At 39.8% G+C, this 18,140-nt stretch overlaps 1 protein-coding gene across 11 annotated transcripts in view; it reads right to left on the reverse strand.

Annotated features, from left to right (window-relative positions):
• Positions 1–18,140, reverse strand: part of auts2a (activator of transcription and developmental regulator AUTS2 a) — a 298,303-nt gene that overhangs the window by 215,743 nt on the left and 64,420 nt on the right. For all 11 annotated transcript variants that reach the window (XM_077504573.1, XM_077504581.1, XM_077504580.1 and 8 more), the window contains one exon: positions 9,719–9,931. In XM_077504573.1, coding sequence (XP_077360699.1) covers positions 9,719–9,931 — 213 coding nt within the window. The remainder of the gene's footprint in view (positions 1–9,718; positions 9,932–18,140) is intronic.

The following is an 18,140-nucleotide window of genomic DNA, read 5'->3' on the forward strand; positions in this document are numbered from 1 at the left end:
GGTTGGGAGTGAATGAGTTAATATAGAGATGAGCCTCACTTTTACAGAAAGCATTAAAAAAATAAAATAAATGTTCAACATAAGTATTGCTCTCTAAAAGGGAAGTGGATTTCAACATAAAAACAAAGTAAATTTAGTTAATTAAGTCATAAAGATGAATCATTACAACAATATAAACCTTCAGTATCAAACATTTATGTGCCTGTGTTGAGAAACTAAAAGTGGCTTGTAATGAATCAATGTTACAGCCCAGTGACTTTGAGTGGAAGCCTTTATGAGAATGCGGAAAAAGGAGAAATATTGGTTTTAATTGACCATTATAAACATGATTAGAAAATTACACAACATTGCTTCTGTTAAAGGTCCCATGTTACCACCAAATCCATTTTTTACCCATCGTTTTATGCATCAGTAAAGTTGTTTCCAAGTTTGACATTTACAGTGGAGCAAAATCAGATCCTCCCTCATCTATCCCCGCTCTAAAAAATATAATCGACAAGTATACTTGTCAAAGGCAGTGAATGGAGTTAAATTCCTCCAGCAATACTCAACTGAACAAAAAAATAATAATAATTTTGATGTGTTAAATCCAATTAACATCGAGGAGGTATAATATTTTTTTACATGATACTTTAGTAGAAACAGTTATTAAAACACAGTAGTGGGCCTATGGAATTTTGATTAAATTAAAGGTGTAAAAAAAAATGTACGTAACCCCTTTTACACATGTTGACATTGAATGTTCGGCAACATTAAAAAAAAAACCTGCTCATTAACTCATTCACTCGCCGCCATTTTCACATTTCGCAATCCCGTTGGCTCCCGGCTGTTTTACCGGATTTTGACTAATTTTGCAAGGCCCACAGAATATTGTGTTCTATTGCTATAAAAACATGGAACCTACCAAAAGAAAGATTAACGTCTCTTCTTTCATCAGGAAAAAAAAAAGTATGTTTCTATCTGTTTCCGTTTTGCGGCAATTAGCATTAGAAGAGAGCTAAGTTTCATCAGTTTTCACAAATCTATTTAAAATTGCAAGTAATTTAGCTTTTTTTTTCTACATGGCCCTGGTTGATCTCCTTTGCTCTGCTGCCACCTGCTGGCCGTTTGTGTAATAACTACCATTTCTGCAACCGTTCTTTGCAGTTGAGAGGCTGCATCAAAGCCTTCTGTATGCTCTAGCATAAAAAAACAAACAAACAAAAAAAACTTATTAATACGTCTTTGGGACACTTACATTAAAAAAAACTTATTTGCACGTTATTGGGAACAAATGAGTTAAAGTCTGTTCGGGTGACTTTACACAGAAGAGGGTCTTGCATGTCACGCACGCACGTGCACGCATCCTCATAAGGAGCTCCCTCCTCTAACATGGCTGTCTCCCTGCAGCGTGTTACATTTTTCACAGGATAAACGACTGGTGTGCGAGGCACTTGTTTGGAGACATCCCCTGCTTGCTCGTAACGTGTCGCTGGATAATAAGCTCGAGTAATTTTAGCTTCATTATCGCCCACCGGGTCCCCTGACTCGGGGAACATCACAGCAAATTGGCTCGGCGATACTGTAATAAGACACCGAGACGGCATCTTCGAGCGTCTATCAGTATGCGTCTGCCACTGCGCCGTCATTAAAAGCAAGTGCAGAGATAAGTCATGTTGGCTTTGTCGGCTAAACCCTTGTAACATTCTCGGTTCACGGATTTGTGGCTTTGTTCTGAGCATGTCTTTTAAAAAAAGGCAATTTGTGTTTTTTATTTTTTATGTCAATTGTCTTAATAATGATCATCGGATCAGTCACGCTTGCTTTTGTCCTGAAATGAAAACGGGGAAGTCTCGACTGAGCCCAAGTGAAGCCAATTAGGGAGAGGACAGTTTTCCAGAAATGCCATCGTCTGACTCTGAGCATCAAACGTGAAAGGAGAGTTGGAGCACATCCTTACAAGGGAGTCCTCCACAATTACTTAAAAAAATAAAAAAAAGAAAAAAAAAGTATTCTCCTTACCTAGCAGCAGAGGGTGCCATCACCTCACAAAAAACATCTCAGCAAGTGAAGCCACATGACTGAGTGAGCTTACTCCTTGTACTTGTACATCAATTATTATCACAATTAATTTTTACCGGATTAGCATCATATACAAGTGGTTAACAATAGAATATCTCTCATGTTAAAGGGCATTATTTAAGACTCAAATTTCTGGCTCCACGGCAAAGTTTGCTTGTGAGCTTTTATTTCAGCAAGAAATGGCAAAGAGTGTTGACAAAGCCAAAGCGATTCATTTGTCAAAGCGCCGTTCAAGCACATATCTTAAGAGATGCATGACTGTTCTCAGGAGAAGTTATCGTTTCTTATCTTTCGCCAGGCAACTAACTCCCAGTTGGGCAAATCACAGATGGCTATTTCTCTCACTTTGCCTCGGGCGGGGCTACGGGGAAAACAGGCGGAGGAGGCCACCTCCTCAGCCTGCGGTGGTCAAGAGCTGGCAACGATACGAAGAACGAGAGAGAAGAGAATAGGCGCGAGCGTAGCTTTCCCTGTGGGTTCCGCTGACAAACCATCTCCATCTGTTCATCTGGGACAAAGCTGTCACGAGTTCCTTCATCTGTACGTGGCTGAACGAATACAAGATGTGGTCCTGAACAGAAGAAACTTAAAAATAAAATAACAGAGGTAGGCAATTTACAAAAATTATCTGGTGTGTCATTCGTCAGCACCCTGGGCATCCTTCCATCATTTTTTTTTTCAAGCATACGCAACCTATAATCGTCAGTCGATCATTTTTATTTTAACCACAGTTCCGTCACCACTATTTCGGACCGACAGACATAGGCGGGCATTCCGTCACTCCATCATTTATAAATCATCAACGGAACGGGCGTATGTCAGTGATTGACTTAACGGTTCATCTGCACTTGACCCGGTTAACTCATTCACTCGCCGCCATTTTCACATTTCGCAATCCCGTTCGCTCCCGGCTGTTTTACTGGATTTTGACTGATTTTGCAAGGCCCACAGAATATTGTGCTCAATTGCTATACAAGCATGGAACCTTTCATAAGAAAGATTAAAGTCTCTTCTTTCATCAGGAAAAAAAAGTTTCATCAGTTTTCACAAATCTATTCAAAATTGTAAGTAAGTTAGCTTTTTTCTACATGTCCCTGGTTGATCTCCTTTGCTCTGCTGCCACCTGCTGGCCGTTTGTGTAATAACTACCGTTTCTGCAACCGTTCTTTGCAGTTGAGAGGCTGAATCAAAGCCTTCTGTATGCTTTAGCATAAAAAAACAAACAAACAAAAAAAACGTATAAATACGTCTTTGGGGACATTTAGAACATTAAAAAAAACGTATTTACACGTTATTGGGAGCAAATGAGTTAATGACGATTACACCTACGGATTAAAACCAAAAATATTCGCAAGCAAAAAGGTCATCATTCAGTGACGGACTGATGTTAAATACACTAATTGGGCAGCATGGAAGACGCTCACATTCGAGGACTTCTGTCTCCAAATACCGGTCTGTGGAAATCTTGCTTGGGTACTTAAAGTCATCTGTGACGGACTCCATCTTGACTGTGACCCAAATGAGGACAATCAGTGGCTGCACGGCTTAAGAATCATGAATAACTTTTAGCGAACGCCAGGTAGGGAGGGATCCATACATCTGAATAAATCAGACTTCACTTGATTAAAGACCAAAGAGAGACGATGGCTTAAGGTAAGGGAAGAATAACTACTATCTCCTTCTCACTTCAGATCTGTCTGGATTGAAGTCGAGGAGCAACAATGAGCTCACCGAGTCCGCGGTGAATGTGTAATGAGCGGTGAAAACTGGATAATCGTATCTTGCCGCAGGGTGGATGCATTGTGAGCGCACGTAATGCAACGAAATGGAAAGAATGTGTTCCGATGCTATCTCGCAGATGTCAAGCTCTCATATCTGGCTCGGTTCAATGTATTGTAACAGCTTGTTCATTCCCACCATGAAACTGCAATGCCAGACGGTGACAGATAAGACAGTGTGGGTCTTGTGTCCGTTTTGCTACGCTGTCACGGTCATCAGTCAAGGAGGAAAATCCAGGGCACTCAGTCAGTATGTCAGCATCAGACTACGTTCGTCTTGCAGGCTCATTTTAAGAAACCACGGTTATTGTGACATAATCATCAGCTGGTAATTGCAATGTTTGCTGTTTTTTACGGAAAGGGCACAAGCAGACGCCAAAGTACTCTAAAGCCTGAAACCGTCTGTGTCTGGGCCATATAATTTCCAAGTAGAACCCCTGGGGCATTTAGAAACCTTACCGATCACGATACGATATCATGATATGAAGGTCACGATATGATAATTATCACAATATTGTGGGGGTGTTGGGGATATTTAAAAAACATCAGAATATTGTAAAAAAAAGAGCTCATGCTAAAAAAAAAAAAAAAGCACAATGTTGTGCTTTTGTACATAACAGCAATGCATATAAACCACCTAAAATCTCTAATAACGATATTGAGGTACTTACTTGGCAATGCAAGCACACATTGATCGCTTCACAAGCAAATTAGAATTCCCCTCATCTGACGATTAGCATAGATTTTAAGCATAGAAGGCCAAAACATCCCTAATGAAAATTAAATTGCACCAATAAAATAGCCACTAGAGGGTGCTAGAACTGCACCAATGGAAATCAACCTGACTTTTTTTTTTAACAAATGTGTTCCTTTTAAACATTGTGAACATGACGACGACGATATCGTGGCAGTTTTATAATATCGCGATATCACGATAATAGCCTTATCGTGACATCCCTAACTAAATATGTTTAAAAAAAAAATCATTTGCCCGACCAACACTTCTCATTTTAGTGACTACTTACACTGTACACACAAACCGTTCTCTTAAGTGGAAGCTTTTCCTCCTCTTCACTGGAGAATCAAACCTCTAAAAGCAAAGCTGAGCACTCTCGAAATGACACAAAAACACATTTTATAGGTCTCTTGGTGAGATGAAAAATCAAAACAGAAAAATGAATGAAACCGAACAGTACATTCATCAGTATTGGTATGTGTAAACACGAGCAGATTAAAGATGGAAGCGGTACTTGAAATCGACTGTCGTCGATGGTGGCTGGACAGCCAAGAGAAAAAAAAAAATCTTCTTCAAAACACCTCTGGCCCACTGCCCAGGATTTGACTGACAGCTGAAAAGGGGGCCTGGGCTTTAAGTGGTCGGTCCACACTTCGCGAAAAGTGCAGGCGCTTAATTTTCCGCAAATTGACTCTGAGGGTTGTCAAGGAATGAGAGCAAGCGAGCAGGTTGGACAGTGACCGCTTCGAGCGAATTCCGTCTGAGCGACTTTGATTGTGGTTGCGCGTTCCCTCGCCGAAGAGCATCGAGATGGCTCCGTTTAAACTTGTCGTGCCAGCGCGGAGTGCCACCCCGCATCCTCCTGAGTTTAGCTTCCTTGCTGAAAAGTGGCACTTCAAAAGAATGTTTCTCCAATCAGTTGAAGAGCGAATAGTGGAAAAAAGAAAACAATGAGTAGCATTAAACACTTTTTGAAGACGTGCTAGCAGACGTGCTAACAGTATCCTATCGGGGTGTGAATTGCCTAGTACCTGACGATTCGATTCGTATCACGATTCATAGGTCACGATTCGATTCGATACCGATTAATCCCGATACGAATTTATAAGTCCATTGTTGTGATTTTTTTTTATTTAAATTTAGAAAATACTAACCAGTAAACTTGTACAGGTTGTAATCTGTTTCATGTTTGAACAGCATTAAAATAAAATATTAAGGCTTAGTGTTCCATTAATATAACATTTTTCCATGCTTAAGGTGTGAACCCTAAGACGTTTTGTGAAATATTTTTCCATAAAAAAATGGATATTTAAAAATCGATTTGGCCGCCTATTGAATCGATTCGAGAATTGCGCGATGCAATATCACGATATATTGCCGAATCGATTTTTTTTAAACACCCCTCGTATTTTTCTAGTCAAAATAACAGACAGGCTGTTTGATCCATTTCGTTAGCATTTTTAGGGGCGTACAAAATGCTGGCAGAGAAGGACAAACAACAAAAAAGTAAATCCGCACAATTACACGCAATTTATCGGGTACACAGGTTAACATGAATTTTTAACGATCAATGTTGATGATGCGTCGCGCATCCCAACCACCACAAAGCCAAGCGTAACATTACAATTGGATTTGATTTCACCCAGCCTGCTAAGGAACCTTAACTGTGACGGCTTTCAATTATCCACACGACTGATGCCCCAAAGGAATGGATTTAGCATCTTATCTGATAATCGCGACATCGCTTCACTTGAAATTTTACTGGCTAAGTGGATACGGTGATAAAGGTTGAACATTTATCATGAGAATAAAGAGTATATCAGAATGACCTCATCTTGACAAACTCTTTGCAATCTAGATATTTTAACACAGCCACGATTAAGTATAGTTATGGTTAATATGTGCTGGGGGGGTTTTCTGTTGTTTACTCCACAAATCTATCTAACCTTCAATTTGCCATGACCATTCTTTTTTCACAGAGATGACATTCTTCAGGCATTTGATTGGTTAACTCGTATGAAGTTTTAGAGCTCTGTTTCTTTGACTTACGCTTGAATGACTTTCCATGAAATTCCAAAAACAGCCGCTGGTGAGGGGAGGGGAAAATTTTAGTTTTATTTATTTATTATTAACACCAGTGTTCCTTTTGACCTAGCCAAAGCAGTTTCAACGCAAGCACTCATTCAACGGTAACCGGCCAGTCAGAAATGAGTGTCTTTAGCTTTAAACTTATTCCATCCGGAGCCTCAGACAGACTTCAGCCAAGCCAAGGTAAGTGACTGCTGATGCATGACAACAAAGCCTCTCGCTGGCCTTAAATATGCCTTTTCTATTAGGCAGTGGGATGTGAAGGATCTGCCTAGTAAGTAAAGTCAAAAAGCCGAGGGCCAGAGGCAAAACTCCCCCGTTTGACTTAAAAAGTCCTACAGCCCGTAGTAAAGCACCACGAGACAGTCTGTAGAGTTATTATAGTTTCCCCACTGGGACAAATACCAAATTACAAATGGATAAGACATAAAGGGGTTGCGGTCTTTCACTTGGGAGTCTTGATTACATCGCCAGATGGGTAGGAGCAGGTTCTTTTGATTGCTCAAGTCGTTTTAAAACAGCTAGTAATTATTGTTATACGTCAACACGCGATCCCTTCGTATTCAGTTGACACAAAGTGGACACGGGATTTTTGGATACAGGGTGCCAACATTCGGCAATGTTTAGCCAGTCAGGTATAATTGGTAGACTCAAAACTGTATAGCTGGCAAACATTCAATCAGAATAGTTTCAGCATTTTTGATGAAGAAAGAAAAAACAGACTTTCCCGCAGTACAGTAACTCTTTACAACCCGCAGACGGGAAGTTTCGTCACGTGACACCCGGAAGTTGTCACCCCCAGACGAGAAGACTCGTCAACTATGTTTTTTTTTATTTGTTTTTTTGTTTTTTATGAATGGGTGGATGAGACTCTGGGGCAACTTCCCTCTGAGTCGTGAGCCCGTAAAGAACTGTAGTGACGAACTGTGCCCTCTTAATAGCAGTGATGGTCTCTTTACATGAGAAGGATGTGATTTCCTAGCAAAGAAGAAAAGCGGAGTGTTGTGGACTGGTGGGGGCCGGTAGGTGGGGGAGAAAAGACGAGTGCTAACGGCTAACCGGAGGCCGCTAAAGGCCTTGAAAATGGGTGAAAATGTGCGAAATCTGGTGGAATTCTGCGGTTATCTTGTCAGAAAATATGTGGGATTTAAAGAGTTACGTGTGTACCCTGAGATTGGTCGGCAACCAGTTCAGGGTGTGCCCTCCATCGCACCAGGCCAGCTGGGATAGGCTCCAGCTCAATCGCGAACTGAGCGAGGATATGCGGGTGTGGGCCTGTTTGGGAGCTAGCGGAGGGTGCTAAGTGCTAAGTTCTGAAAAAAAAGCAATTTCCGTGTCAAATAGGGTTTTGGGGTTGCAGTATATTCTCCCTGGTAAGAAAAAGTCATTGAACTGGTTGGTTTATGTGAGCGTACTGATGGATCAGGGCAATTGGACAATAGTTAGGCTAGCAGCAGCAGACATTTTGGCTAGAGGGACAATGACACGATGATGCTGACCCTTGAACTGATTCACTCAATTTCCATTATTGCCTACAGGCAAAAAAAAAAAAAAAAATAGTGTTGAAATCTCAACAGAAGCAATGGTACCTTCTTACTGGACGGACACAAGACAGACCGACAGGCAGAAGGTTAGATTATGACTGGTGGGGGTTGTGGTCTTCTTTTACCTCCTAATTCTCCCAGTGCCAAAGAGCAGACGGTAATCTCAGCACGCCTTTCTGTACAATCAAGCCACTCACCGCATCCCCTCACTTTCGGTGTGCGAAAGAGAACGACGCACTACGCCTCACTCACAACACAAAAATGATGTCTACAACGGTGTGGGCAATTACAAACAATTGTGATCTTGAACCGCAGGCAATGTCATGAGATTTTGTTCTTGAGAATGAATAGATTGTATGGACATGCAAAATGCATCTTGGCGTTATCACACAACACAATTCGCAAAATTATTTTTCATGAAGAATAACCACTAACATAGTTTATGCCTTCCGAAAACGTCGAGAACAGGCTCCAAAATGTCAATACGTTGCAACTGTGCCAGAGACGAACACCACGTTTAATGACAGAGCGAAGAATCACATCCTCGATACGGTCAAAGCAAAGATTTGTCTCAGCACTTTCTTGCTCTTACCCCTTAAAAGTCAAAAGCTAAGCAAAGGTTGATAAGAGGTTCACCCTCTTCAGTCTACAGCATTCCTTAATGGAGAAGTTAAACTTGAGACAACCTCCTGACATTTAAAACGCAACCTTGTGGGAGGACAATGTCTTCACGTTTATGCCAAAGAAAATGGTTCTCCAAGATAACGGAAGCTTGTTCTACTTCAGAAAGGACAAAAAGGGTGGTGCAGGGTGAGCTTTTTTTTTAATTATGCATGTCATAAAGTCTGACAGTCCCGGCCGTGTTTTACTGTGCAATAAAGATGATAGTGTTATCGACAGTAAATTTACATATAGTATAAACAGCAGTGAAGAGGTGTCAGGACCACTAATGACCATAAGTCACTATATCCTACATTTAAAACCAAAATTCCAAACCCAAGAACAATCTCGTTCGCTCCCGGCTGTTTTATTGGATTTTGACTGATTTTGCAAGGCCCACACAATATTGTGTTCAATTGCTATAAAAGCATAAAACCTATCAAAAGAAAGATTAAATTCTCTTCTTTCATCAGGAAAAAAAAGTGTGTTTCTATCCGTTTCCGTTTTGCAGCAATTAGCATTAGAAGAGAGCTAAGTTTAATCAGTTTTCACAAATCTATTTAAAATTGTCAGTAACTTTTTTTCTACATGGCCCTGGTTGATCTCCTTTGCTCTGCTGCCACCTGCTGGCTGTTTATGTAATAACTACCATTCCTGCAACCGTTCTTTGCAGTTGAGAGGCTGCATCAAAGCCTTCTGTATGCTCTAGTATAAAAACAAAAAAACGTATAATTACGTCTTTGGGACACTTAGAACATTAAAAACGTATTTATACGTTATTGGGAGTAAATGAGTTAAGCGTAGGGAGATCCTACACATGCGTCCATATAGAAGTTATTATTGAGACTCACCATTGTGCGTTTCTTGCTCAGGCGTTTCTTCTTCCTGCTTTGTGTGTGCGCCAGACGGGGATTGTTCTCCTGGTCCGATGGCTGATGGTGATGGTGATAATTGTTCTTGATGGGCTCCAGGCTCAGGCCATTGGGGACCCTTGCTGACTTTTTCTTACGGTAGGGCACAGCCTGGTTCACTCCATGCTCTTGGGGCTTCAGGGTCAGGTTTTTCTGCAGCAGAAAAACAAAAGGACAAAGTTAGATTGGGGACAAATATCATTCGTTTGTTATCCATTTATCATTAGTGGTATCAGCGTTTGAGACGTCTACATATATCGTTCATGTTTATTCAACATATTCAACCTGCAAAGCAAATATAAACATAACTTTACCAACTAAACGTACCTCGAAGAGACAAGACCAAAAAAAGAAACGCAAAGAAGAAGAAAAAAAAAAAAAAAGTCTTGTTGATGTTAGAGCAAAGGATTTTGTTTTTTGTAACACTTGAATAGCTTCATAGCTCCTTAAACTGATCATAAGATGGCTTTTCATGTTAAGTATGTGTTTCAGTAATGGCTAATCGCTGCTTGACCTATCAAAATATTTTCAAATAGTTTTGAACAGCTTTGCACCAGAGGTCTCAGATATTATTAGCTGGTCTCTTCAGTCAGATCTCACATCACTTGAAAAAAAGCTGTCATCAAGTTACTCTTGGAAAAAAAAAAAAAAGATTTGGATCAAACACATGGGACAGAACGGAGGTGAATTCACGGTGAACGGTAAAAAAAAAAAAAAAAAGTCAATTATAGTTATAACTTAACATTAATCCAACGTCTATAACGTTCCAACAATATTGTTAATCCGACTTCTAACTAATGCTGACTAATTGACTAGATCATAGCATGGAGCCATAGTAGCCACTTGTTGATATACTGGCAGTGCTTCTCAATTATTTTCTTCTCATGCCATGAAATATGAATGAATGTAACAAATATAAAAGACATGCAAAAGTATGCATTCCGCTAGACATCCTACACGGAAGATAACCAAAGTGTGATTCAGAAATGGTAGAAATTCTGACATCCTGTTTTTAGGTATATGACATATAAAACAGTAGTGTCCTATCTGGAGGAGGTTTTCTGTGTGGCATTTGCTCAACTTTACCACAGCTGATAAACAGACAACACACCTAAGCATCAGCGCCATAGCATGTACTAGAAGAGATTAACGAAAGGTTTGAGACACCATCTTGGTTTAAAACATTACATTTTTGAGGATCCTCTGCAACTCAATGAGAGCGCAACTGAAAGCAATCTTGTCGTTCGTAGTGTTCCAATTTTATGACTGCACTTGAGAAACACTCCATGAACTGCTTCTCAAAGCTTCACTCACACTGAAAGAGGTGCATGCGCCAGTTAATGTTATTTGCCTTTTTCGCTCACACGCATCCAGCAGCATCCAGGAAAGGCAATGCAACATGATGTGGCCTGTGCGAATAAATAGTGACAAAGACATGATTGGGCTGACAGGAATCCTTGAGCCAGCGTTTTGCACGCCTCTAAGTCGCCAAACCATAATGATTGCTGGAAATAAATTATGCGCAATATGTTTTTGCCGGCTCATTGAACAATATCGAGATAAATTCCTTATTTCAGCGCTTCGCGGAGATGCTGCAAGGAAAATAATTGCTCACTATGGCTCCCCCTCTCCAGCCTTCATTATTGTGATGGTCTGCCAGGATCCAAAGCAATTTTCTAGCATTCTGAATTGTATGTTTGCAGGTAAATAAACAATGCACTAGAAACAGAAGGAAGTCCAATGATTTGTCACTTTTTGCAAATGATTGCCCTTCCTGTTGTCTCCCTGCCTGGTTTCTCTGCAATTGGGTCCATCCACCACATTCACTCCCCACACCCATCGTGACAACCATGACCAACAGATGGAGACAAAATGGGAAGCCTGGTGGTTCGCTAATTAGCGCCCCAAATTTCTTAAAAGGAAAATGAGACAACAAAAAAAGGGAGAGAGGGAGTGTAGAGTTTTAGCTTTGATTGAAGAAGTTTTAACAGAAGAGGTTTCATCCATCAATCCATTTTTTTTTCTCTCTCTAATTATGGTAGTATTGGAGCCTAATTGAATTTTGGACAAGAGGCTGAACATAGCAGAGCTTGCTCAACAGAATAATAATGTACAATAAATGGGAGAAGATGAACACAAAACACTTTTCTCAGACAACACAACACTAAGTTAAAATTAATGAACAAAGTTCCTAACTACAAAGGCTGGAGAGATGTCGCAACAGTCCCGTGATACTGCAGCATCGCACCAACACGCATTACAGATCAGCACTGATTTCATCGTCATCATAACAACACTAAAATGTTCGACACAACAACATACAGTGTAAACAATTACTGGTGATCGAGTAGCGGCTAATAAAGAGAATAAAGAGCGATAAGTGAAAGCGCTCCTTGTGGAGTACTCCAGGACAACAGCGCATATTAAACTTGAGCTACCTTGTTAAGTGGAGCTGTGAATTGTCTCTCCTTCTTGAGGGAGCCCTTGACCTGATTATCACCTTTTCCGGTACATGTGAAAATAGCACTGAATCAGCTCTGTGTCTGCTGGAACTAATTTGGCGTTGCTCTTTGCAGTCATGCGGCCAATTATCGGCGTTATTAGAGAAGCTGAACCGCTTTCACGTGTGGCTTAATTGTGAGTAGGCTAGCTCAAATATTGAATAGACCCCTTTAAAAGTTTGTAAACAATGTGACGCAATTTAAAGGGCGGGGCTTAGCTGGAGGCAAAAACTCGTCAGTGGTGTGCGGTTCGAACACCGGTCAGCATATTTTCACAGAAAGTTCACGTCGGAAAGGACGCGGAAAACGGTCATTTGAGTTAATATGTGAGTAAACCTACTCCCCACGACCGTGAATGTTACTTTAAAAAGTTAACTCTGACTAATGGGACGATATTTATTGACCCGTACGCACTCACGCACTGGATAGACGATTTAACGGGAATACCCACCGTGCAAAATCTACCTTATAGAAAAACTGAGCGTTTATACTAAAGATAAACTGAAGGCCTATAAATCATTACATGTCTACAAATACGTCTTGAATGGACATGTTCAAAATTTAGAATATAACTTGAGCGAGGACTTTTGTGTCGTGCTATAAAAGCATGGAACCTACCAAAAGAAAGATTAACATCTCTTCTTTCATCAGAAAAAAAAAAAAAAAGTATGTTTCTGTCTGTTTTCGTTTTGCAGCAATTAGCATTAGAAGAGAGCTAAGTTCCATCAGTTTTCACAAATCTATTAAAAATTGTAAGTAATGTAGCTTTTTTTCTACATGGCCCTGGTTGATCTCCTTTGCTCTGCTGCCACCTGCTGGCCGTTTGTGTAATAACTACCATTTCTGCAACCGTTCTTTGCAGTTGAGAGGCTGCATCAAAGCCTTCTGTATGCTCTAGCATAAAAAACAACAACAACAAAAACGTATAAATACGTCTTTGGGACACTTAGAACATAAAAAAAACCGTATTTATACGTTATTGGGAGTAAATGAGTTAAATATGAATCAGCTGTGTTGAAAGTGGGGAAACCTCTAAAACATGCAGGACTCAGGCCCCCAATGACCGGACTTTGACAAACCAATCTTCCTCTTCTCACAAGGACCATATCATTTCCATTCACAATATTTCTTGCTCCCCCGTTATCACTGCATCCTGTCGAGATACCCGACAGTACAAGTGTGTGACAGGTGACGGGTGGCTCAGATTTCGCAGAGACAGGGTGTCACTACTGCAAAGTGCCGTCTCTCGGCACTGATGTATGGGGGGGGGGGGAGTCAGTGCCCTGACAAGCCATTAGTTATGGTCTTACACGACGCACTGACACCATCAGCGACATGTAATTGCCTCGATAATTTAACAGCCCTTAAGTGTGGCATTGGCTTGCGTCTGTGCCCTGCCCAGCAAAAAAAAAAAAAAAACTAAAAAACTGGTGGTGAGCTGCCATCTCTGTTTAACGTTGATTAGAGCGAGCTTTGACAGACGGGTGAAAAGGACAGAAGAGACGTGTCATTCACAGCCTTGTCACACTTTGGTCGCACACACTAACCTCCTCGCAGGGGATGTTAACTGAACAACCGCTCCTTCAGACAGAATTGACTGCACTTTTTTTTTTTTTGAAGACATACCGTACAGTATAACCAACAAGTTGCTGGTTATAAAAACGCAAAGCCCATATTTCCTGCCAGTGCACTCCTTGTCAGGCCTTTAGTGCATCTCCAAGGAGTCTCTTGCAAAGCTGTAAAAAAGCTGCAATTTCAGTGGCACTGCTCAGTTTGCCGTATATTGCCAGCAGACTCCCTTGAATATTAGCGCTTTGAGGTAAATCAAGCTGCCAGGAATAGTAGAGCCACAGGGAAGGTTATTGCTCGTGCGTTTTGCTCGCCGAGTCGAGCTACTGAACGCATCTTACCGTAATTCTCCGTGGAACTACTGAAGATGAAGATCACATCCGGTATGGGACTAGTGAATATAATCTTCAGCGGTGTCTGGTGAGAGTATTTAATAATATTGCTGGTATTTTGTGTGACTCAACATGACAAAGTTAAGATTCTGTGCTAAAAAAATGTGAAATGTGGTAAGTATTTGCATAATAGGGGTGTGAATTGCCTAGTACCTGACGATTCGATTCGTATCACGATTCACAGGTCACGATTCGATTCGATGCCGATTAATCCCGATACAAATTTATAAGTCGATTGTTGCAATTTTTTAAATTCAAATTTAGAAAATACTAATCAGTAAACTTGTACAGTATAAGATTTGGATGAAAATGTATTATTTATTTATCTGAAATTTCAGTCTTATACAGGTTGTAATCTGTTTCATGTTTCAACAGCATTAAAATAAAATATTAAGGCTTAATGTTCATTAATATAACATTCTTCCATGCTTAAGGTGTGAACCCTAACCCGAAGTAAGACGTTTTGTTGAATATTTTTCCATTAAAAATGGAAGTTTAAAAATCGATTCAGCCTCCTATTGAATCGATTCAAGAATTGCGCGATACAATATCGCAATATATTGCCGAATCGATTTTTTTTTTAACACCCCTACATAATAGTATCAAATTTAGCATTTAAAATCCTCATATTGACAATATAATAAACGCTTAACACAATACCATCAAACCTGCTATTTGTAGGGAAGTTTCATTTCGACCTGATCAAGTTGCTCTGTTTGGGCAGAAGTTTAAATCTTACAAAGAAAAAGTCCGTTACACACATTCAGATCAGATCAACGTTATTTTATTGTGCTCGTGTTTGTTCCTTTTGATTCGAAATTTCTCCGTCTGGATTTGCAAAATTATTCAAAAGCAGGTTTGACAAGCGCGGGTTCGCTCGTACCCGCTCAACGTGCGCTCGCAAAGTCCAATTCTATTTATAGCGCCGATTATAACCCACTTTTAACGTCATTTATGTTGTTTGTTCCTCTTTGAGTTATTTTCTTTTAAGATGTACAGACAGAAGATTATTTTTTTTGTCTACCACTGAAAAAAAAAAAAAAAAAAAACACTAACAATGGGCTGGCAGCATGTCAGATGGTTTTTGTTCTTACATAAGTTGCTCCAATAGTCATCAACTGTTCCAAATCCTCGAGTCCCAGAGTTTCACTTCATTAATCCCCCAACAAAAGCAGAACAGATCTGAAATGTAGAACTAGTCGCAGTGAATTCTTGCACTTCCCGCGAGCCCCCTTTTTTTTTTTCTTTTTTTTTGCCGTCTCTCGCCTTTTGTGAAGTTTTCACCCGGTTTCTAATTACCAGTGGAGGGGCCAAGTCTGGGCTCTCGTTACCGTTAGCCTTAATGCGTGTGGCCTATAAATAGTTGCCAGTATTGGCTCTCCGGTGGGCAGCAGCTCCTCTGCACGCGCTCTTTACAGAAGCAGGAAATTGAGTTCACACAACGCAATAACACACTCACATTCGCGCCATTTATTTTACTTAACCGAGTAGAGGTAAGCTATGTTTATAAAATTAATTTTGCACATCGGAAGAATTCTACGCACTGTTGTTCCTGAGGGAAATTTAACGGGAAAGTGGAATCGCCCCAAATAACCTCGAGAATGCCGCACTGCATAACATAAATTGAGAGGTTTTACACAGTGCAACTTGTAAACATTAGAAAGATAAACGGATGCGATACTTTGTGACAGCCGTCTTGGAAGCTTTCCAACACATCTCATATTTCTGATAATCGGGTTTATATTTCTGTCTGTTCATATATATTTTTTTTTAAATACAAACATATGTACTTTTAAATTTTTTTATTATTTATTTTTGATAGCCTCTATGGACAATAAAAGCAACATTGTGCAATGAGTATGAGCGATGATGTGTATATTTACTTTTACAAAAAAATACCAATCAGGGCAACTCATTCCCGAAAAATAAAAAAGGACACTGACTGGCAAAAAAAATAAAAAACACATGCAAAGGTTTATTATGCCATTTTCAAAGAAACTTTGCTCCCAACGTGCAAGTACCCCAACGTGGCCCGGGCTGCGAGGGCCCTTTATAGCTGCTCGCAGCTCTAGTTATTATTATTTTCAAAAATAGATCTTTAAAATTTATTTTCTTTTTTTTTTTGGTTGGGGCGGGGACTTTTTTTTTTTTTTTGCTAACAGTAGTATTATTATTATTACTATCATATTGCAAAAATAGATCTAATTTTTTTTTTTTTTTGGTGGGGGACTTTTTTGCTAACAGTATTTTTTATTTATTTATTTATTTATTTATTTATTTTATAAAGATTTATTCAACATCCAACAATATACATACATCAACTCAAAACAATCAACCATCTCTTGTTTTTTCTTTCAATAACTGTGGAAAGGGCAAACAAAAAAACAAAACAAACGTCTGTTCATATTTAAAAACTGAAAATGGCTTGCGTGTGCAACAAACGATCGTTTTGCGTTTAGTGTCTTGAATGAATTACACCGCCGTCTCCGCTAAGCTGCACTTTTGGGACCTTTTTTTTTTTTTTTTTTTGTTAAAGAATATCCAGGCAACAATTTATTCACTGAGCAACAAGTACTCCAATACAAAAAAAAGAAGCACTTTGAGAGCATCAGCTCAATTTAATGATATTCTTTTGCTACGTGGCCAGTTGCTAAGCAACATGCGCTATTCTTTCTACAGCCTCACATCCCAAAAGAAACATTACATCATTGAAATGAAGCGCGACGGAATGATAGCAAAGGCTAGAAAAATCATGGGGGTTAAATCCAAGTCCTATTAGAGAATGCAAACTTTCACATTTTTTTTCTTTTTTTACAGCCCCCTTGCTTGGATAGACGTCAATGGCAAATACCTGGCATCATTTGGAGTGCGTTAATCATTTCCTACTTGGTGGTTCATGCAAGAGTTGTTTCAGTTGGAGTAGTTAAGCCAATTGTGCAAGGCGTCTGGGCTAATCAAACATCCTGAGAGATGGCCATGCAATGTTAACACTTGTTCTCGAATCAGCAAAACAAAAAAAAAAAAACAAAAAAAAAAGGGGATTACACAGCAAAATCGGCAATATTAACTCATTTGCTCCCAATAACGTGTAAATACGTTTTTTTTAATGTTGTAAGTGTCCCAAAGACGTATTTATACGTTGTTGTTTTTTGCTAGAGTATACAGAAGGCTTTGATGCAGCCTCTCAACTGCAAAGAACGGTTGCAGAAATGGTAGTTATTACACAAACGGCCAGCAGGTGGCAGCAGAGCAAAGGAGATCAACCAGGGCCATGTAGAAAAAAAGCTCAATTACTGATGAAACTTAGCTCTCTTCTAATGCTAATTGCTGCAAAACGGAAACAGACAGAAACATATATTTTTTTCCTGATGAAAGAAGAGACTTTAATCTTTGTTTTGATAGGTTACATGCTTTTAGAGCAATAAAACACAATATTCTGTGGGCCTTGCAAAATAAGTCAAAATCCAGTAAAACAGCCGGGAGCGAACGGGATTGCGAAATGTGAAAATGGCTGCAAGTCTAAAAATGTATGAAACGAAGCATAAAAAATTACAACAAAAATCCAAAACACAAGACGAAAGGTAGAAGAAAATGAATCTCTTAGTATTGGATGCTGCGTATTTTTATGTTATGGTGCGACACTAATTTGCTTTTCATCTCTCAGGTTTATCACAATGTTCAAACGTTTTGTGGCTCCAGATAGATTTCTTTGATTTATTTGGCCTCAAATGGTTGCTGACCCCTGGACTAAGGGGGTAACTCCAAATACTGTTCAAACAATATTGGCAACAAAAATCAACGCCGCTTGACCTTTTTTTTTTTTGCCATTTAACGAGTACATTGCAGCACTGTCTTACATAAAGCCACACTGATCCATTTGAGTCATGCCTGCAAATCTCC

The sequence above is a fragment of the Festucalex cinctus genome, chromosome 18 (assembly GCF_051991245.1).
Source record: "Festucalex cinctus isolate MCC-2025b chromosome 18, RoL_Fcin_1.0, whole genome shotgun sequence".
In the NCBI taxonomy this organism is placed as follows: domain Eukaryota; kingdom Metazoa; phylum Chordata; class Actinopteri; order Syngnathiformes; family Syngnathidae; genus Festucalex; species Festucalex cinctus.